This window comes from Bos indicus x Bos taurus, chromosome 25 (assembly GCF_003369695.1).
Source record: "Bos indicus x Bos taurus breed Angus x Brahman F1 hybrid chromosome 25, Bos_hybrid_MaternalHap_v2.0, whole genome shotgun sequence".
Taxonomy (NCBI): Eukaryota; Metazoa; Chordata; class Mammalia; order Artiodactyla; family Bovidae; genus Bos; species Bos indicus x Bos taurus.
The window spans coordinates 24,254,549-24,276,760 of NC_040100.1; the positions used below are offsets into that span (position 1 = coordinate 24,254,549).

Here is a 22,212-nt window from a genome sequence, read left to right on the forward strand (position 1 = left end):
CCAGCATTTCACATGATGTATTCTGCATAGAAGTTAGTTAGATAAGCAGGGTGCCAATATAAGCAGGGGGTCTTACTACTTTCCCAAATTTGAACCAGTCAGTTGTTCCATGCCCAGTTCTAACTGCTGCTTCTTGTACTGCATACAGGTTTCTCAGGAGACAGGTCAGGTAGTCTAGTACTCCGATCTCTTTAAGAATTTTCCACAGTTTGCTGTGATCTACATAGTGAAAGGCTTTAGCATAGTCAATAAAGCAGAAGTAGATATTTTTCTGGAATTCCCTTGATTTTTCCCATGATCCAATTAGTGAAGTGAAAGTCACTCAGTCATGTCCGACACTTTGCAACCCCACAAACTATAGCTAGCCAAGCTTCTCTGTCATGGAATTCTCCAGGCAAGAATACTGGAGTAGGTAGCTGTTCCCTTCTCCAGGATATATTTCCAACTCAGGGATCGAACCCAGGTCTTCTGCATTGCAGGGGAGTTCTTTACCATCTAAGCCACCAGGGAAGCCCATCATTGAACTTCATGATCCAATGAATGTTGGCAATTTGATCTCTGGTTCCTCTGCCTTTTCTAAACCTAGCTATATGTCTGGAAGTTCTCAGTTCACGTACTGCTGAAGCCTAGCTTGAAGGCTTTTGAGCATAAACTTGCTAGCATGTGAAATGAGCACAAGCATATGGTAGTCTAAACATTTATTGGCATTGCCTTTCTTTGGGCTTGGAGTGAAAACTGATCTTTTCCAGTCCTGTGGCCATTGCTGAGTTTTCAAATGTGCTGATATATTGAATGCAGCTCTTTAACAGCATCATCATTTAGGATTTGAAATAGTGCAGTTGAAATTCCGTCACCTCCACTAGCTTTGTTCAAAGTAATGCTTCCTAAAGCATAGTTGACTTTACACTCCAGGATATCTGGCTCTAGTTGAGTGACCACACCATCATGGTTATCCAGGTCATTAAGATCTTTTTTATATAGTTCTTCTGTGTATTTTTGCCACCTCTTCTTAATCTTTTATGCTTCTGTTAGGTCCATACTGTTTCTCTCCTTTATCATGTCTATCTTTGCATGAAGTGTTTCCTTCATATCTCCAATTTTCTTGAAGAGAGAGATCTTTAGTCTTTCCCATTCTATTATTTTCCTTCAATTCTTGGCATTGTTCACCTAAGAAGACCTTCTTATCTCTCCATGTTATTCTCTGGAACTCTACTTTTAGTTGGGTATATCTTTTCCTTTCTCCTTTGCCTGTCATTTCTCTTCTCAGCTACTTGTAAAGCTTCCTTCAGTTCAGTTCAGTTCAGTCACTCAGTCGTGTTCGACTCTTTGTGACCCCATGAATCGTAGCACGCCAGGCCTCCCTGTCCATCACCAACTCCCGGAGCTCACTCAAACTCACGTCCATCGAGTTGGTGATGCCATCCAGGCATCTCATCCTCTGTCATCCCCTTTTCCTCCTGCCCCCAATCCCTCCCAGCATCAGAGTCTTTTCCAATGAGTCAACTCTGCACATGAGGTGGCCAAAGTACTGGAGTTTCAGCTTTAGCATCATTCCTTCCAAAGAAATCCCAGGGCTGATCTTCTTTAGAATGGACTGGTTGGATCTCCTTGAAGTCCAAGGGACTCACAAGAGTCTTCTCCAACACCATAGTTCAAAAGCATCAATTCTTCGGCGCTAAGTTTTCTTCAGTCCAACTCTCACATCCCTACATGACCACAGGAAAAACCATAGCCTTGACTAGATGGACCTTTGTTGGCAAAGTAATGTCTTTGCTTTTCAATATGCTATCTAGGTTCGTCATAACTTTCCTTCCAAGGAGTAAGCGTCTTTTAATTTCATGGCTCCAGTCACCATCTGCAGTGATTTTGGAGCCCCCCAAAATAAAGTCTGACACTGTTTCCACTGTTTCCCCATCTATTTCCCATGAAGTGATGGGACCGGATGCCATGATCTTCATTTTCTGAATGTTGAGCTTTAAGCCAACTTTTTCACTCTCCTCTTTCACTTTCATCAAGAGGCTTTTGAGTTCCTCTTCACTTTCTGCCATAAGAGTGGTGTCAAATGCATATCTGAGGTTATTGATATTTCTCCCAGCAATCTTGATTCCAGTTTGTGCTTCTTCCAGCCCAGCGTTTCTCATGATGTACTCTGCATAGAAGTTAAATAAGCAGGGTGACAATATATAGCCTTGATGTACTCCTTTTCCTATTTGGAACCAGTCTGTTGTTCCATGTCCAGTTCTAACTGTTGCTTCCTGACTACCACTAGACAACCACTTTGCTTTCTTGCATTTCTTTTTCTTTGGGATGGTTTTGTCAGTGCCTCTATACAATGTTGCAAACCTCCATCCATAGCTCTTCAAGCCCTCTGTCTACCATATCTAATCCCTTGATTCTATTCATCGCCACCACTGTGTAATCCTAAGGGATTTGACTTAGGTCATTCCTGAATGGCCTAATGGTTTTCAATACTCTTTTCAATTTAAGACTGGATTTTGAAATAAAGAGCCATGGTCTGTGCCACAATCAGCTCCAGGTCTTGTTTTTACTGACTGTATAGTTTCTCCATCTTTGGATGCAAAGAACATAATCATTCTGATTTTTTGTATTGGCCATCTGGTGATGTCCACGTGTAGAATAGTCTCCTGGGTTGTTTTGAAAATGGTGCTTGCTAGATTGTAGCATGTTTTCTTGACAAAATTCTCTTAAACTTTGCCTAGCTTCATTTTGTACTACAAGGCCAAACTTGCCTGTTATTCTGGGATACACACGCACACACACACACACTCTCTCTCTCTCACACATGGAATATTACTCACCTATAAAAAATAATGAAATCTTGACATTTTGACAAATAGATATCTAGGGTATCTTACGGTAGTCAGAGAAAGTAAATACCATATGGTTTCTCTTACTTGTGAAATCTTAAAAAAACAAGTAAATGGCCCCAAAATAACAAACATAAAAAAACTCAATGATAAAGAAAACAAACTGATAGTTGCCAGTAGGGGGGTGGCGAATGAAATACTTTAAGGGGATTAAGAGGCACAAACTTCTAGCTATAAGATAAATGAGTCACAGGGATGAAATGTGCAGCATAGAGAATATAGTCAATAACATTGTAATAGCTATGTATTGTGACAGGTTGTAACTAGTTTTATCATGGAGATCATTTTTAATATATGAAAATGTTAAATCACCTATGTTGTACAGCTGAAACTAATATAGTATTGTAAGTCATCTATACTTCAATATAATATCTAAATATAAGATTAGACTATTTATTTATATAAAACAATTTATTTTTTAAAATTTCACAGCAATTAAATTTTCTGTAGGTAGATTATGGCAAACTATTTATTTTAAATATTGTTACATATCAGATTGATTGTAATTTAATAAACAAAGAAGGTGGTTTAAGTATAATTTAAAATCATAAGTGCCATGTTATGCTTTTGTAAATTGTTGTTGACAATAAGTATGCAATGAGTATGCCCCTTACAGACTCATCAAATGATCAATATGTGATGTGATATGTCAAACTAGGAGACACAGTCATGGAGTATCAATTTCACATGCATTAACTAATTGATTGATATACAGACTTTAAACAAATTTATAAAAGAAGATTAAAGTTCTGGAAGTTAAACTTTTTGCATTGTTTAATTTGGAAATAATATGTATTACACCAGTAGTATTTAGATAAACTGAGACAATCATGTTTTTATCCCAGAAGTTGTAAACACAGAACCTATAGAAACTAAACAAATTACAAATGAGATAAGTCTGCCAGATTCCTCTGGGGCAACCTGGAGAGCCATGTGTCTCCCAAGGAGGCAGTAACCATTAGTTCTATGATTGCTGCCATATAGGAATGAAGGCTTTGTATTGTTTAAAAAAAAATGAACAGAACTTCAATTAAATAGAGTTAAGAAACCAGCTTTTGGGTTTCCCAGGTGGCATTAGTGGTAAAGAACCCACCTGCCAATGTAGGAGACATGAGATGCAGTTTCCATCCCTGGGTCAAGAAGATACCCCTGCAGGAGGGCATGGCAACCCACTCCAGTATTCTTGCCTGGAGAATCTCTGGACAGAGGAGCCTGGTGAGCTACAGTCCACAGGGTCACAAAGAGTCGGGCATGACTGAAGTGAGTTAGCATACACACAGGTAGGAGAAGAGACAGGGGAACTCTCACATGCTACAATGATAAGAGAGTCCAAAAGGGAAAAGAAAGCCTCTTATTTCTACACAAGGACTCAGCTGAAGCCATGGACTCTTTTTTGCTATAACCCTATAAATCCTTTTCCTTTCTAAAAAAGAGTTTTCTTCCCTTGCTGTATGGGGGCTTGCACACAGAATTACATTCAAGAGCCAGAAAACATGGACCTATTGGCTCAAAAAAAACAAAATAAAACAAAACAAAACAAAAGTAGGCAAACATGACCATGGTATATTAAGAAATTTAGAAATTTCTTCAACACTTAATTAATTTGGGGAGATATTATAGGACAAAGAGCCAGACATTATGTGGCAATGACATTTGGCTGTTGCTTTCTTAAGCTTTGTGGTTAATAGATATTTGAATATATTTATTGAGCAATGTGTTTAGTCGCTCAGTCATGTTTTTGCATCAGGAGTTAGTAGGAAGAATTTGCTCCTGTCATGATTTTGCCCAAACAAACAAAAGTCAATGTCGTAGATGTTGTTTTCATCTATCCTGAGACATGATGTGGAGAGTCATACTATCAAAATAGGAATGATGGAGAGGCGTATGTTGTTTACTTTTCTATCTGAATACATGATTTTGGACATGAATGTGACCTCTCATGAATAGACTTGGGATGCTGCTCCAGCAATCAATTGGAATGTAATATCCTAGGACCCTAGAGAAAGATAGTAATACAAGGTTTAATTTCCAAGGATAGTTAGGAGTTATAAATGGTCTGAATGTGACTATATTCCATTACTGGACCTATGTTGCCTGACTCAGGCTAAAAAAAATTACATTAAAATGTTGGATTTCTAACAACATTTTTATAAATAAAATGTGTTGAAAATTGAGTCAAGTTTTGCCAAAGAATTGGTGCTTTTGAACTGTGGTATTGGAGAAGACTCTTGAGAGTCTTCTCAAAGGAAGTCAGTCCGGAAATCAGTCAAAGGAAGTAAGCCCTGAATATTCATTGGAAGGACTGATGCTGAAGCTGAAGCTCCAATACTTTGGCTACCTGATGCAAAGAACTGACTCCTTAGAAAAGACCCTGATTCTGGGAAAGACTGAAGGCAGGAGGAGAAGGGAATGACAGAGGATGAGATGGTTGGATGGCATCACCCACTCGATAGACATGAGTTTGAGCAAGTTCTGGATGTTGGTAATGGACATAGAAGCCTATCATGCTGCAGCCCATGGAGTCACAAAGAATCAGGCATGACTGAGCGACTGAACTGAACTGAAGAATATCAACAAAAAACTTGAAAAATATCTAACTATTATTTAAATGAGGTAAAAAAAATTTTAAGCAGTTACTTCAAATGAATAAAAAAAATTCTTTGGATGGTTGTTTAAAATGGGATAAATAAAATAGACATTAATGTGATTAAACAAGATTTGATATTACTACATTACCTAATTGAGCCAAGAGGGACCTCTTACTGATCCCCAACGTTAAAAGCCAAACAAGTCTGTTAGGTTTAAAGTTCAAAGTTATATATTTAAGGATTAGAAAAATTTAACCTTGGATAACTAACCAACAGTTATATTTGGACAGTTAGGTCAAAGGGCCTGACTTCCTCAATTCTACTCAGATCTGGGGATCTCAGAGCTTTTTATATAAAAGTAGGTAAAACAAACAGGGAACAAAAAGAAAAAGCTTTCTAAACTCTTGAAGGAGTCTTTGGGCCTAGAAAAGAAAACAACAGTCTCAAAGGCCCTTGCGATCTAACTTCCGAGAAAACAAAACCGAACTTTAGGTCCCGCCCTGATGCTCCAGGTGGTTGTATCTATCTGGGACTTATCACTCCCTGCCCAGAAGCCTTATCACCCCCTGCCCAACTACAAATGCCATCTCAACTAAAGAATACCCCAAACATCCCACCTGACTTATCCCTTATCGCTTCCACAAACCTCCCTTTAAATATGAAGCCTCCCTGATCCTCTTGCACTCAGCCTGGTCATTAGGCTGACTGTCGCCCCTCCTTGCCTAAATAAAGGTAACCTACTTCTGTTGAGGTAGTCTCTCCTTCTTTTCTGCCTCGGCCCGAACTATACCTTACAACTCTTCCAAAGATCAAAGCTTGTTGATTGGATCCTTAGGAAAACTAAAGTTCAAGGTATACACATTGGTGGAATTTAGATAAAGGTAGATGCTGGGAGGGATTGGGGGCAGGAGGAGAAGGGGACGACAGAGGATGAGATGGCTGGATCACTGACTTGATGGACCTGAGTCTGAGGGAACTCTGGGAGTTGGTGATGGACAGGTGCTGGGAGCCAGCACGGGAGTTCCCAGCAATGACAAAGGTCATGCAGAGAGGCCTGATATGCAAAGGTGAGTCAGGGCTCGAGGTATCTACCCCAGATGCTCAGGCATCTACCCCAAAACCAGAATCTGTCTGTTTTACTATTTTACGACTTTCACCAACTCCTCTGACATTAACAGGGGGCTATCCCCGACCACCTTTCTCTGAAGGAAATCAACTTAAAGCTCTAGTTAATAAGCCTCCTGGGCATAATAGGAGTGTTTCAATCCAAACCCCTCAGATGGCTCTCTAACTTGCCTGACAGGTTTACCCGGACTCCTACAGCTTCGCACACAATTGTTTACAGAGGCATGAGAAGCTTAAGATGTTCAAATAGTATAGAGCCTCTTGGAGAGTTAGAAATTGTCAGAATAGAACTAGTAGAAGATTTCATTGTTGAGCCAATGCTTCCTGCCAAGTTTCCACATCCCCTGTACTGTATCCTTGGAAGTGTATTAATTTAGTTGGTATATAAAAAAATACGTAGTGGCCTTGGTGTTAACAACTTTAGACCCTTAAGGTAATAAATTCTTTCTTTGTTGTAAGCCCACTGCACCTTTGCCCTATAGGAATGCAACTTTATCTAACACCTTCAGAGGATGGCACCAAAATTTAAAATAATTACTCTTAGAGAAAATAAGTCTTACGGTTGACAAACCTTTATCAGAGTCATAAAATGTTAACAGGCCTTCTGGCCAGAAGATGATGTAAATCACCGAAACCATTTGTATACGACAAGTTTGCAGAAAAGAAAGCCTGGTCTCGATAAGGATCAAAGACTGCTGACTTTGCATGATTTCACACCCCTTATTATCCTCTATGCACAACTTAAGGTATATAAGCTCCCTTTGAAAATAAAGCTATGGGCCTTGCTCAAAGCTTGGTCTCCCCGTGTCGTTCTTTCTTGTTTTCCTTTCTCTCCTTTTCTTCTCTACTCTTATTTCAGGCCAAAATAATTGGAGCACAGGGGTCCTCTGGGACCAATTACTGGCCTGGGCTTCTAAGACCCACTTGAGAAGGTGCCTAAGGTGGGGCACCTTCAGCGATTTGAGAGGGTGCCTGTGGCCTCCGTGGTCAGAGCAAACCTGGTGTTACAGGTTATATTGATTTCTCTCATAAACCAGTTATTAATGAGCCTCTAAAATCTCTCAGCCTTTGCTATTCTAATCGCCAATGCCGTCATCCTTAGGGAATCCCTGGATCCAACTGGGGCAGGACCCCGGTAGACAGGGAGGCCTGGCATGCTGTGATTCATGGGGTCGCAAAGAGTCGGACACGACTGAGTGACTGAACTGAACTGAACTGACTGATATCAATTGATATTTTAAAATGGGTTTTCTTTAAGGTGGTTACAATTCTTATTTATTTATACTGTGGGATAAACAAGGCATATAGATTGCCACTAAGGAAATATTAACTAAATGTACTGAGGAAACCAATAGTTAGTTACCTGAGTCATACAAAGTAAGTAAACGGGGAACTAACATACAAAGATTAATTTAAAAAATAGTGATTTTGTTTTGGTTTAATTTATAGACTCAGAAAGGTCTTTGCTAAATGCATTGTACAAATCTTTGAAGACATGATAGATTAAAACTCTAAAGTTACAAAACATAGAACTTTGTAAATTAAATTCCAGTTTGATTAAAAATCTTGCACTGATTTTAATAACTTTAGGTGACAAAACTGTTTTTTGAAAAACTGAGCAATTGCCTTTGTCTCACAAATGTCTAAACCAGAATATGAATACAGGCCTTTAGGAGCTAAGACTAAGCCCAATTAAATAGGCAAGACCTGGGAAACCTAAAAAGAGGGGGGGGGGGGAAGTGGCAGTTTTAAATCAAAACTGCTGAGAATGTTCCCTCAGCCAAAATTTACAGACAGTAAGCCATAATCATCTGAACAAGCAACTTTATGGTATTCCAACTGTTTGTTAACTAGCGACTTTACATCAATATTGTACTTCCTGGTTCATAGCTAGTGAGTGAAAGTTGCTCAGTCGTGTCCGACTCTGCGACTCCATGGACTATGCAGTCCATGGAATTCTCCAGGCCTGAATAATGGAGTGGGTAGCCCTTCCTTTCTCCAGGGGATCTTCCCAACCCAGGGATAGAACCCAGGACTCCTGCATTGCAGGTGGACTCTTTACCACCTGAGCCATGAAGGAAGCCCAAGAATACTGCAGTGGGTAGCCTATCCCTTCTCCAGCAGATCTTGCAGACCCAGGAATCAAAATGGATTCTCGGGTTCATATTTAAGCTTTTAGTAAAGCTGTTAGGGGAAGCACACTGATCGAAACCACCCACCCTAGCCAGGCACTATAGTAACCATTTGCATGAGTTGTTTTATGACAGGAGGTCCTAGTAAGGAACACAGAACTAATAACCCTCCACCAACTGGAAAAGTTTGGAAAAGGTCAAAAGGAGACACCACTTGTCTGACCACCTTCCAGAATCCTTCTCTCTGGCATCCATCTTGGCTAAACAAGGCATGTACCACCAGGAAGGACTCTAAGTCAGAATGATTGGCTAAATATTACCCAGAAACTAATCCCATCACCATAAAACCCGAGACTGCAAGCCATGTGACAGAGCTGTTCTCCTGGGTTCCCTTACCCTACTGCTCTCCACTCGGGTGCCCTTTCCCAATAAAATCTCTTGCTTTGTCAGCACATGTGTCTCCTTGGACAATTCATTTCCGGGTGTTAGACAAGAGCCCAGTTTCCAGCCCTAGAATGTATACCCCTTCCTGCAACAAAGCAATGAGATCTCCAATTTGCTTATGTTTGTATACACATTATATGTATGAGATATCTCTACTTCTAAAAGGTATCATTAGAATTGAATTTATAAAGAACTCTTATTAATTTTAATAAAAATCACTACATTTAAAGAAAACTGGCCAAGATGACTTTCAGGTTCAGGTAAACTGGAAAATATTCACTGTTAACCTGATACGTGATATTAATGTTTAAGTTTGTGGATCTAAATTAATATTGATGTCATGGGCTTCCCTTGTAGCTCAGTCAGTAAAGAATCTGCAACCCATTCCAGTATTTTTGCCTGGAGAATTCCATGGACATAGGAGCCTGACAGGGGTCACAAGAGTTGGACACAACTTAGCAACTAAATCACCAGGAGTCATCAAAATTAAGTATAATACTCTATGTTACCTAGGTTTAATAAATACATTACTAATCTCTTGCAAGAAAATAACTGGACATGATGAAGATTCAAGGTAAATGTAAATGAGATTAAAAACTTATAGATAAAAGTTTTAAAGTAATCATATTTTAGAAATATTTACTTAAAATGATCTTTCCAGTTGTTTGGTAACAAGATTCTAAAGCTGTGCCAATTTTAAGCCATGTGATGAAAGTTTATTTAAAAAATACTGAGACAATTACTAGATAGAAAAATTAAAGGTGTTTGAAAATATTAATGAAAATGGTATTACCTAAGATGTTTTCTATAAAAAAGAAATGTTTCAAAAATTATTACTGATGTTTAAGCTCACTAATTTATAAAATGCCAATGTAAAGACACTGCATAATTGCTTCTTAGTTTTACTAAAATTAAGGTTTTAAGAGTTCAGCATTCTAATTTATATTTGAAATTAAGGCTATTAGAAATGATACTGTAACTTTTCAGAATACGGTAGGAAAGATAAGTTTTCAATAAAGAAGATACGAAAACTGGAATTACAATTTAGTGAGGAAAAAGAAAAATTGAGCTGGTTAATTTTACTTGGATGAAAAAGGAGAGACAAGCTGGATACAAAAAGGGATGAGAGATTAAGAAGAGAGCCCTGAGAAAAAAGCTTTACACATAGTCAAGAATTAATGAAGTTTAGATTGATGTTAACTAAGTGTTAGGTAGTTAGAATAGGAAAAAGGAGTCCAGAATGGTGGTGGCTAAAAGACAAGGAAGGGAAAAGCCCACAAAAATAGAACAAAGGAAGGCCCAAGGACAAGAGTGAGGACGCCAGGTAGAACAAAAAGCAGTCCTGGCTAGCCCAGTTTACATAGGGCAGACCTGGGAGGGGAGGAGAAAACATAAAAAGAGGAGTCAAAAGGCAGGGGGTCTCTCTCCCATGCTTGCACGCCCTCTCTGTCTCTCTTTCTCCCTCTCTCTCTCTCTTCGCATCTTTTGGTTCGGCATGCCCTCACACCTTGAAGATGTATTTTCCTTATATTTTCTAAATAAAACTGAACTGTTACACGGAGCTGTAACATTGATCTGTCCAAGAGCTATAATACGATCTGCCCAAGAGCTGAGAGCTGTAACGTGACCTGTCCAAGAGCTGTGACGTGCTGAGGGCTTTAACATCCGTCGCTTCAAATTTTTGTTGTGATGAGACAGAACTGAGGAAATTACATGCTCCCCACACATTTATGTTGCCTTGACTCCGATTTAACTTGGCTGAAACAACCTCAGCATGGCCCCCGCAAGGAGGAGGCCAAGCACAGCAGGAGTCCGACTCAGCAAAAGCTCCCACGGTGGAAGCAGAACACGAAGAAAACCCAGCGCAGGGGAAGTGACAAGAAGCCCATCGTGCTGGAAACTGGGACAGTGAAAAACTAACTCAGCAGAAAGCTCACGCGGCTCAGTCTCAGGTTCGAGAAGACCTCCGGTTTAGTTAGGAGGTCCTCTCTCTTATGGCTGGAGGGACATATGCCTGATGAAATTTTAATTCCTTTACAATCTCTCGTTTCTTGTTTCCTCAAACACCCGACAAACAGGCGAGTGGCAGTGGGCACAACTGAGGGACTCTGGAGAGGTTAGTCCTCGGTATGTCCCAAAGGCACTATCTGCTGAGCCCCAGTTGAGTTCAGTTCAGTTCAGTCGCTCAGTCGTGTCCGACTCTTTGTGACCCCATGAATCGCAGCACACCAGGCCTCCTTGTCCATCACCATCTCCCGGAGTTCACTCAAACTCACATCCATTGAGTCAGTAATGCCATCCAGCCATCTCATCCTCTGTCGTCCCCTTCTCCTCCTGCCCCCAATCCCTCCCAGCATCAGAGTCTTTTCCAATGAGTCAACTCTTCTCATGAGGTGGCCAAAGTACTGGAGTTTCAGCTTCAGCATCATTCCTTCCAAAGAACACCTAGGGCTGATCTCCTCTAGAATGGACTGGTTGGATCTCCTTGCAGTCCAAGGGACTCTCAAGAGTCTTCTCCAACACCACAGTTCAAAAGCATCAATTCTTCGGTGCTCAGCCTTCTTCACAGTCCAACTCTTGCTGTTGCCCAAATTGGTGGGGGTTCTTCTGTCCTTAATCTTTGTGCCAAGGACCAGGCCAATGAAAACTCTGAGCACAGGTCAGGTATTTAGCAGATTTTCTGGCAGGCTATGAAGGGGATTCCTTGGCACGTTTTGCCCACTGCTTTTTCCTACTGTCCTTCAGCTCCCCTCTCCTGGGACTTGAGCCCAGCCAAAACCCATGATGCCTAGCTTCAGGACCTACTGAAGTTCAGGCTCTGATGTCTCATTGCAAAAATTCAGTGTGAGACACAGTGATAGGTAAGATGTGGATTTGCTAGGATTCAGAGAGAAGTACACTCTGCAGAGGGCAAGGGCTTAGGCCATGGACTTAGGCCATGGAATGTGGTCTGGCTAGGTTTTGCAAGTAGGGTGGTGAATTCATATGCTAAGGAGTGGGAGGATCATTTCAACCACTGGAGAACCACCTACTCCTCTGTCTTTTTGACAGTGCCTTGGAGCAGTCCTGTCACATCTGGGTGTGTCACTTAGCTTACAGATCAGAGATTAATGTTTCCTTGAATCTGACTTGTCCTCTTGTCAACTGATTTTAATCAGTTTATGTTAAGGCTTTGTGCTGTGTCATTCTTTCAAAAGTTGTGCCCTGCCCCCTTCCCTCCTGTTTCACGCTCTTTTCCTGAGCCCCATCCAGGCCCCCAATGTTGCCTCTACAATCTTCTGGAGGGACAATCAGAAAACAGCTGACCCTTGGGAGGGAAATACTGTGTAGTATCCAATCCCTTTAGATAGTCAGGCCTTCATCTTCCATGTTTCCTACAACATGTGCAGCATCAGTATCTCTCAGTGAACCCACTAGGGCAGGCAACAGGCACACAGTGTCTGCTAGAAGTCCATCAGTTGGCATCCCTTCAAAGGCAATTGGTTTCTGGGGATAATATTTGCCCCTTTAGGAGTTGGCCCTGCAGGCTGCTTGGGCCAAAACCCTTAGCACCCTTCTCTGAAGGTTACAAACATACCCCAGAGTCAAATCTCGTCTTCACTTTTATAGAACATCTGATCTATTGTCTCTTACCAATTTGTTCTTGAGACACTTACTAACTCCTACAACCAGGACCCTGCCCCCTTGTAGGCAACATTGCTCCATCCAGCCTATTATTAAAACACTGGGACGGCCCAGAGGGATGGTATGGGGAGGGAGGAGGGAGGAGGGTTCGGGATGGGGAGCACATGTATACCTGTGGCGGATTCATTTTGATATTTGGCAAAACTAATACAATTATGTAAAGTTTAAAAATAAAATAAAATTAGAGAAAAAAAAAAAAAAAACACTTTAATGCCCCTAACAGGGCCAGATAACCCACTCCTTTGTCATTGCTTCTGTTATTACCTAAAGTGGGCCTAGGACAATGAAATGTTTACCATTGGAGTCACCCTAACCTGCTCTTATGGAGAACTAGGGGAGGAAATCAGTGACTTACAATCCTTTAGAGCAGTAAGAGGATAAGGCTTATGTCCACTTCACCAGGTTCCCAGTCTCAGGGCACAGGCTTGGATTGCTTTACATCTTGATATCTGTTCCCATCTGCAGTGACCAAACTGGCAATGAGTTAAAATTACAACTCCTTAATCCTATCCAGCACTGATCATGCTGGAGACCTTGGGGACGCCCAACTCCATTCATGGACTGCCTTGACCTGCCTTGACCTGCCTAGGGATCTGGTCCTCGAAAGTTTGTCACGCCTCAACCTGCTCAGGGATCTGCCAGTCCAGGGGTCCCAGAAGGTTGTCACGCCTCGACTTGCCCAGGGACCCAATTCTTGGGAATTGGGCTGACCTACCTCAACCTGTCCAGAGATTCAATCTCCAGGAGGCTCTCATGCCTCAGCCTGCCTGGGGATCTGCACCCTGACCCGGGGCGCCTGACTCTTAGGTTGCAACAGTACTGGGTAGGATAAGCTTCAGAAAGACTCACCCCTAAGGAAGTCCACCCATGGAAATAGAAAGAAGCTTATTACTTGTGGAACTGTGCCCAGTCTCAGCAGTAACTCAGGAGCCCAGTGAGAACCCCACTGCCTTTCTGAAAAGTCCAAAATAGGCCCTCCAAAATTTTACCAATCTGGACTTAGACTCTTAGGAGGGACAGGTGGTTTTAAAGGACAAATTCTTGTCCCAATATGCATCAGATATCAGAATAAAGTTACAACAACTACAGCAGCAGGACCCTGCTTCTTCTTTTGATGAGATTGCTTGTTACAAAAGCCCCCAATACCTTTTGTAACAGAGAACAGGAGAAGGAGGCCAAGGCCCAGGAAAGGGAGAAAAGGAAAGAGACAAGGCATGCCCAGATGCTGGCCGCCTTCCAGGGAAGCCGTATGGCAAACCCCGAGTCCTTGAAGGACAAGGCACGAGCAAATGCCTAATTTGTAGACAGGCGGGACATTGAGCCAAAGAGTGTCCAAACCATGACAAGTCTCCTAAAATGGCTTGCTATAAATGCCATCAGCTGGGACATCGGGCAGCACTCTGCCCTTGGGACCCAAGAGCCTCAAGGTCAAGAGCCAAGCCTTCCCTCATGATGGTTCAACAGGACTGAAGCAGCCCTCTCCAGCCAGCCAGCCTGTCGCACATAACCGTCATGGGTCTGGAGCCAAGGGTGCAACTGGATGTGGCAGGTAGGTCCGAGAATTTTTTGGTTGACACGGGGGCTACCTACTCTGTCTTGATCACCTACTCTGGAGCCTTCTTCTCCCAAACCTGTACCATTTTGGGTGCTACAGGAAAAACAACTACTAAAAGATTCACCCAAGTGCTTCTTTGTTGCTGGGATCGACAACTATTTTCCCACCAGTTTCTGGTGGTCCCCAAGTATCCTACTTCCTTACTGGGAAGAGATATACTCACTAAACTGGGGACCACCTTTGTGATGGGAGGCTTTTCAGCCCCTAGAGCCCTACAGCTTCTGGTTACTACTGAAGAACCCATTACACCCTCTCCAATAGAGAGGGACTAAAAACTCTGGGAGGTCAAAATTAAACCCCAGGTGCGGGACCAGGGGACTCCTGGAAGAGCCCACTAAGCTGAACTGGTCATCATTGTCCTCTGAGATGCCACTCGGTTTCCTAACCGGAAACAATATCCCCTCAGAAGAGAGGCTTGGGAGGGACTACTTTAATAAATAAATTCCTTGCTTGTGGGCTATTGGTTCCCACCAATTCACCGTGTAATGCCCCAATCCTCTCAGTGAGGAAAAAGGATGGAATCTGGTGAATGGTTCATGATCTCTGGATGGATCATAAGTGAAGCTGTAGTCCCCCTACATCCCACAGTACCCAATCCCTATGTAATCTTGGGGGAAAATCCCACCCAGTGCCAAGTGGTTTACAGTCTTGGATCTCAAAGATGCATTCTTTTGCACCACTGGCTAAAGAATCCCAATATCTTTTTGTCTTTGAGTGGGAGGCCGCAGAAGAAAGACACCAACAGATGACTTGGACAGTATTACCTCAGGGGTTCAGAGATAGCCCCCACCTATTTGGACAGGCCCTTAGCTGGGATCTCCTAGATCTGGACCTGGAATCTAATGGGAAAATAGTACAATATGTAGTTCAGTTCAGTTCAGTTCAGTCACTCAGTCGTGTCCGACTCTTTGAGACCCCATGAATTGCAGCACGCCAGGCCTCCCTGTCCATCACCAACTGCTGGAGTCTACCCAAACCCATGTCCATTGAGTCGGTGATGCCACCTAAGCAGCTCATCCTCTGTCATTTCCTTCTCGATATGTAGATGACCTACTAATCTGCTCTCCAGATGAAAAAAATGCCCAACAACGTGCAATTCAGGTTCTAAGCTTTTTGGCAGAGAGGGGATATAAAGTCTCCCATGCTAAGGCACAGATGATCGAGACAAAGATCACTTACCTGGGAGTTCAGATTACACATGGGTCCAGGAGGCTGTCCTCTGATCTGGTACAAGGAATCCTCCAGTTGCCCTCCCCCACGACTCAAAAACAATTGAGAGCTTTCCTGGGGCTAACTGGGTATTGTAGAATCTGGACACCCAACATATGGTCTAATTGCCCAGCCCTTATACGAAAGCTTAAAGGGACAGGATGATTCAATCCCACTGATGTGGGGAACTCCTCAAAAGAAGGCAGAGGCTACACTGAAACAAGCCTTAACTCAAGCACCCGCCTTGATGTTGCCAGACCCAGAAAGAGCATTCCAACTTTATGCCCACGAAAAAGAGAGAATAGCCTTGGGAGTGTTAACTCAAAGGTTGGGATCTGAGCCCCAGCCTGTAGCTCACTTATCCAAGACGCTAAACCCAACTACCTGAGGCTGGCCTCCCTGCCTTAGAAATCTTACAGCTATTGCAATCCTGATAGAAGATGCTTTAAAACTTTCTTTTGGGTGCAAACTAATTTTTTACCAGCCACCAAGTGAAACAACTCCTAAATGGGAGAGGCCATTTGTGGATGTCTGATCAAAGAATCCTCAGGTATCAAGTAGTGCTGATGGAAAATCCAGGCCTCACTTATATCCCCTTGTGAGATTCTTAATCCAGCCACTCTCCTGCCTACCCCCGAGGGCTCTCTCCCCTTTCATTCTTGCCTAGAAACCTTGGGCCACTGGACAAAACCCCGAGAAGGATTGTTGGAAGATCCTCTGACCAATCTTGAGGAAATCCGGTACACTGATGGAAGCAGCTTTGTCTTGGATGGAAAAAGAAGAGCTGAATATGCAGTAGTCTCCAATTTTGAGACCATAGCGGCTAAGCCTTTGCCACCAGGTACTTCAGCCCAATTAGCTGAGCTCATAGCCCTGACTCAAGCTTTAGAGCTGGGAAAAGGAAAGAGGGTAGCCATTTACACTGACTCCAAGTCTGCCTTTCTGGTGCTACATGCACATGCTGCTATTTGGAAAGAAAGGGGCCATTTCACCACCCGAGGGTCCCCAGTGAAATATGGTGATCAAATCCTTAGACTCTTGGAGGCAGTCCATCTGCCCACTGAGGTTTCTGTCTCCCACTGTTAAGGACACCAAAAAGGGAGCACAGAAATGGCACGAGGGAACCAAGCAGCTGATCAGGCAGCTAAGAGAGCAGCGTTACAGAACAATGACCTAATAGGGGTTGCCACCTTAGTTCTACAGACTAATTTGCCAGAAACTCCTTCATATACTGAAGGTGAGACTCTTAAAGCTAAGAATGAGGGCTTTCAAGATCATATGGGGTGGTTCCAAAAGGAGGGACTCCTTTTTCTGCCTGGGAAACTCCAGTGGAAGTTGGTTAATGCCTTACATGCCACCACTCATTTAGGGGAAAAGGCCCTCCAAAGATTACTAGAAAGGGCTTTCAGAGGAACAGACCTCCAAATGACTATAAGGCAAGTGGTCTCCTCTTGTCCCACTTGCCATTTAAACAACCCTCAAGGAGCTCCTGGTGGCTCAGACGATAAAGTGCCCGTCTGCAATGCAGGAGACCTGGGTTCGATCCCTGGGTTGGGAAGATCCCCTGGAGAAGGAAATGGCAACCCACTCCAGTATTCTTGCCTGGAGAATCCTGTGGACAGAGGACCCTGATAGGCTACAGTCCATGGGGTCACAAAGAGTCGGACACGACTGAGCAACTTCACTTCACAAGGAGCTCAAAGACCCCAGCTGGCCCAGCCTGTCCAACGATGTGGGACTTACCCAGGAGAGGACTGGCAGATGGACTTCACCCAGATGCCAGTTTCTCAAGGGTATAAATACCTATTAGTCACGATAGATACATTCACAGGATGGATTGAAGGCTTTCCCGCCTGGACCAAGAAGGCTGAGGAGGTGGTAAAAACAAAACAAACAAAAAAAAACTGCTGCATGAAATCTTCCAAGATTTGGTCTGCTCAGGTCATTACAAAGTGATGATGGGACATCATTTACTTCTAAGGTCACTCAGTTCAGTTCAGTTCAGTCGCTCAGTCATGTCCAACTCTTTGCGACGCCATGAATCACAGCATGCCAGGCCTCCCTGTCCATCACCAACTCCTGGAGTTCATGCAAACTCATGTCCATCGAGTCAGTGATGCCATCCAGCCATCTCATCCTCCATCATCCCCTTCTCCTCCTGCCCCCAATCGCTCCCAGCATCAGGGTCTTTTCCAATGAGTCAACTCTTTGCATGAGGTGGCCAAAGTACTGGAGTTTCAGCTTCAGCATCAGTCCTTCCAATGAACACTCAGGACTGATCTCCTTTAGGATGGACTGGTTGGATCTTCTTGCAGTCCAAGGGACTCTCAAGAGTCTTCTCCAACACCACAGTTCAAAAGCACCTTAGGGGTCTCTAAAGCATTGGGCATTACTTATTATCTCCATTCTGCTTGGAGGTTTCAGTCTTCAGGAAAAGTATAAAGAGCCACCCAATTCTTAAAATCAGGGATAAAACAGATAACCCAGGAGACCTCTCTTGGATGGAAGGAGGCTTTACCAATAGCTCTCCTCTGCACCTGTATTGCCCCTAAGGAACAGGTTGGTCTTAGTCCTTATGAGATGCTATATGATGTGAGAGTTGGACTGTGAAGAAAACTGAGCACTGAAGAATTGATGCTTTTGAATTGTGGTGTTGGAGAAGACTCCTGAGAGTCCCTTGGACTGCAAGGAGATCCAACCAGTCCATTCTAAAGGAGATCAGTCCTGAGTGTTCATTGGAAGGACTGATGCTGAAGCTGAAACTCCAATACTTTGGCCACCTCATGCAAAGAGTTGACTCATTGGAAAAGACTCTGATGCTGGGAGGGATTGGGGGCAGGAGGAAAAGGGGACGACAGAGGATGAGATGGCTGGATGGCATCACCGACTCGATGGACGAAAGTTTGAGTGAACTCCGGGAGTTGGTGATGGACAGGGAGGCCTGGCATGCTATGATTCATGGGGTCGCAAAGAGTCGGACATGACTGAGCAAATTCATGGGGTTGCAAAGAGTCGGACATGACTGAGCGACTGAACTGAATTGATGGGAGACCTTTTGTTTATGTCAATGATCTCTTCCTAGACCCAGAGTCTCAGACCCTCCAGTTTCATACCATGGCCATTGGGCAATTCCAACAGGATATACGCTTGTGGGGTGTGAACCAGTACCCAAAAGATTCTAAGGGGTCACCACTATATGCTCTAGGGACTCAAGCCCTAATTAAAATCTAGAAAGATGGGCCCCCAAAGGCTCAACTCCAGCCCATGTGGGAGGGCCCCTACCCTGTTAATACTTTCTACCCTCACACCGGTCAAGGTACCAGGACATGACTCCTGGATTCAGTACTCATGAGTCAGGCTGTGGAAGAAAACAGAGGAAGACACTCAGTACACCCGTGGGCCCCTAGGAGATCTCAGATACCTATTCAGAACAACAAATGAGTGCCATTCCAATGAACACCCCCCAAATCTAGTTTCTGTGGATATTTCTCAGGACAGCTCTAAAGAGCCAACACAGCTTGGCAGGGGCTGTACTCCAAAACAGACAGGAGATAGATCTTCTGATCCCTGAAAAAGGAGGGACTTGAGCTATCCTGGCGAAGGGAATTTGGAGTTGGCTAATGCCCCTACTAGTCCTTGTTATTCCATATTGATGCTGCTTATGATTGCTCCATATATTATCAATTGTCTAACCCGTTTTGTCTCTGCCCAGGTCAACAAACTACAAAGTGCAGTGCCAGTTCAAGCAAGGATATATAAAATTACAGGTGACCACAGAAAATAACACTCACCCTTAGATGGACACCACTATAAGGACTCTGAGGCCTGAGACTAGCAAGAGGGGGAGGCCCAATGCCCCTCACCGTCCCAGTTCAGTAAGAAGTAGCCAGAAAGACCTCAAAGCCCCTATTCCCAAAGAATTGGGCCTCCCATCTCTTGAGGGGGGAACGTTAGGTAGTTAGAATAGAAAAAAGGAGTTCAGAATGGCGGTGGCTAAAAGACAAGGAAGGGAAAGCAGAGATGTTTTGACATCATCATCTCATGAGACCAGGTTAAAGAGTGGCTTATAGAATCAAACAGTCTGAACACAAATCCTGCTCCTCCACTTATTAGATGAGCAAATTCTGTAGGTTTTTGAACAATTGTAGCCTCAGTTTCCTCATCTCAAAAATGGGGATGATTAAAGTGTCCATTTTATCAGAATAATAAACACAAAGTGCTTGGCATAGCACATAAGTAAAAAGGGCTCTCCACAAGTGAGGGCTCTATTTTCCTTGGAGTTTTTTGGAAATTCAGAAAAAGGAAAAAGATGGAGGCAGGATAAAAGTCCTCATAAAAGGCATATAAGTTCTGAATACTAACATATTGAGAGGGTTAACAGTCAGGTAGGAAGGCCAGAGCTCCCCAAGCAACAGGAGGAAATAAACTGTAAGTGGCAGACTTTTTTCCTCTTCTAATCCTGTGTTGTCATGAGGACACTTGGCTCTGTCTAAAGGTAACCTTGAGCTGCTAATGGCTCAGCAAACAAATGCATTTTTCTTATGGAAATGGTTTTTTTAAGCTATGTTAATGAAACTATGTATTTGCTTGGAAATCTGCCTTTCTTCAAGATTCATGTCAATTGTTTTATGGCTGGAGATGACTCCCCTTTTGCCATTCTATCTCAAAATGCATGTTATGGGAGAGGGGCCTTAACTATCTCAGTAACTCTCTCAGTAACCATAACTCTCTGTCTTGAGGCATTTCTTTTATCAGATTAGCAGCTTGCTAACAGGTACATAATGTCTAGCAAGGGGGTATCTTTTCTGCCCGCTTCTGATGTCGATGCCAGAAGCTTTCTCTCTTTTATACTTTAATAAAACTTTGCTACACAGAAAGTTCTGAGTGATCAAGCCTCATCTCCAGCCCTGGATCGAAATCCTGTCCTCTGGAGATCACGAATCTTGGCATCACTCACAGTAGCCTTAACCTTTGCAGCCTTAACCTTTCAGTATGAATGTATGCTCATGGTAAATTAAAAATACATCAACTCTTTGACTCCATATCAGGTAAATTCTTTCTTCTGAACAAATACAGTGTTGAGTGGGCTTTCACAATGTGGAAAATGCCAGCAGGAACTTTGAGCTGAAACACCCCCCATTGTCTACCCAACTCCTAGTGTCACCACTGTGCCTCTCTTGGGAAAAGAGAAACCAATAATGTGCATTTTTTTTGCAGATACCACTGGGATGGGTTTCTCTGGATACACCCCAAAGCCACGTTCAAGTAGGTAGTTGATAGGGAGGACTCCAGCTATACCTGCCATCCTCATAGGATGACATGATTTAGTCACATGTGTCAGATGTTCATGTACACAATCAAGGTTACACCCTCCCTCTGGGTGTAACCTAAAGTCAAGCCCCTGCTTTATGAGATGAATTCTAGTTAGACTCACAGTCTCATTAGTTGAAGATGAGAATTCAGACCAACATCAACTTGCTGACCTGTGATTAGAACTTGACACTTGGTCATGATTACCTGACTGAGTACCAGATACTTTCACCTGCTATCTTGTTTCTTAAATGAGATTATCCCCCTTTCACAGATAAAGCCACTGGGGCTTAGAGAATAGAGGAAGTGTCCAGGCTGAGAACTGAACCCCCAAACATAAGCTTTTCCCATGAAAATTGTAGACTTAGTCAGAAGCCCTTTTAGTTCTGTGCCCCTCTTCCTATTAGGAGAAGGAGGTGAATCCTGTTCTCACACACAACACAGAGGCCTCCTTACCTTCTCCATTTGAGTCCAGTGGTCCAGTACATCACTTGCAAAGTTAAATTCCTCAGGTCTGTCATAGTCATTCCATCTTAGGGTTCCAGCTCCTGATAAAGATCGGCAGCGCAGGTGCTGAGGGGCATGGTGGAAGCCAGGGCAGGACATGTGGATGCCCCAGAGGACCCGAAACTTCATCAGCCTTTGCATAGTGGAGCAGTCCTCAGGAAACAGACACAGAATTCTCAGGTCACTACCTGTCTTGAGAATAGATGGCTAATATGTTGGTCATTGGAGCAGAAATTCATTCCACTAAATAAAGGCACATTGCTGGCTAATTACTAGAGTAATAGCTTTGTTTCAGTTCACTGGAATTTGGAGGGCACAACTAATAGCTCACTGAAATTTGAAGGCATAGCTAAACTGACTTAGCTGGGAATTTCTCTTTCCAAATGAAGAATCACAAGGCAAAAATTATGAGGAGGGGCTATAGCTACTAGATGAGGTAGGCACATATTCCTGAGGGTCTTCTCCTTCTTTTTTAAACTCCAGGGATGGAAGCCAGCCATGTGGCCACGGTTTTTTTGGTAGAAACAGTATTTTCAAAGTCCTGTATGTCATGCTATCCTTGCTCTGGAAACATCTCTTCCTACTGAGCCCAAATATGTGGTTCTCATGAAAACTGTCATAGTTTTAGATGATCCCATCGCATCCAAATTTGATTGGTCCATCATTTCCCATGATATATATATATATATATATATTTAAATACAAACTGG

General features: G+C 43.0%; 1 protein-coding gene across 3 annotated transcripts in view; it reads right to left on the reverse strand.

Annotated features, from left to right (window-relative positions):
• The window catches only part of ACSM1 (acyl-CoA synthetase medium chain family member 1), a 64,368-nt gene that overhangs the window by 29,486 nt on the left and 12,670 nt on the right, over positions 1–22,212 (reverse strand). The window contains exon 2 of one of the 3 annotated variants that reach the window (XM_027527236.1): positions 21,452–21,690. In XM_027527236.1, coding sequence (XP_027383037.1) covers positions 21,452–21,643 — 192 coding nt within the window. In that variant the 5' untranslated portion in view covers positions 21,644–21,690. Of the gene's footprint in view, positions 1–21,451; positions 21,695–22,212 lie in introns of all 3 variants that reach the window. The other 2 variants (XM_027527235.1, XM_027527234.1) reach the window with 2 other exon arrangements.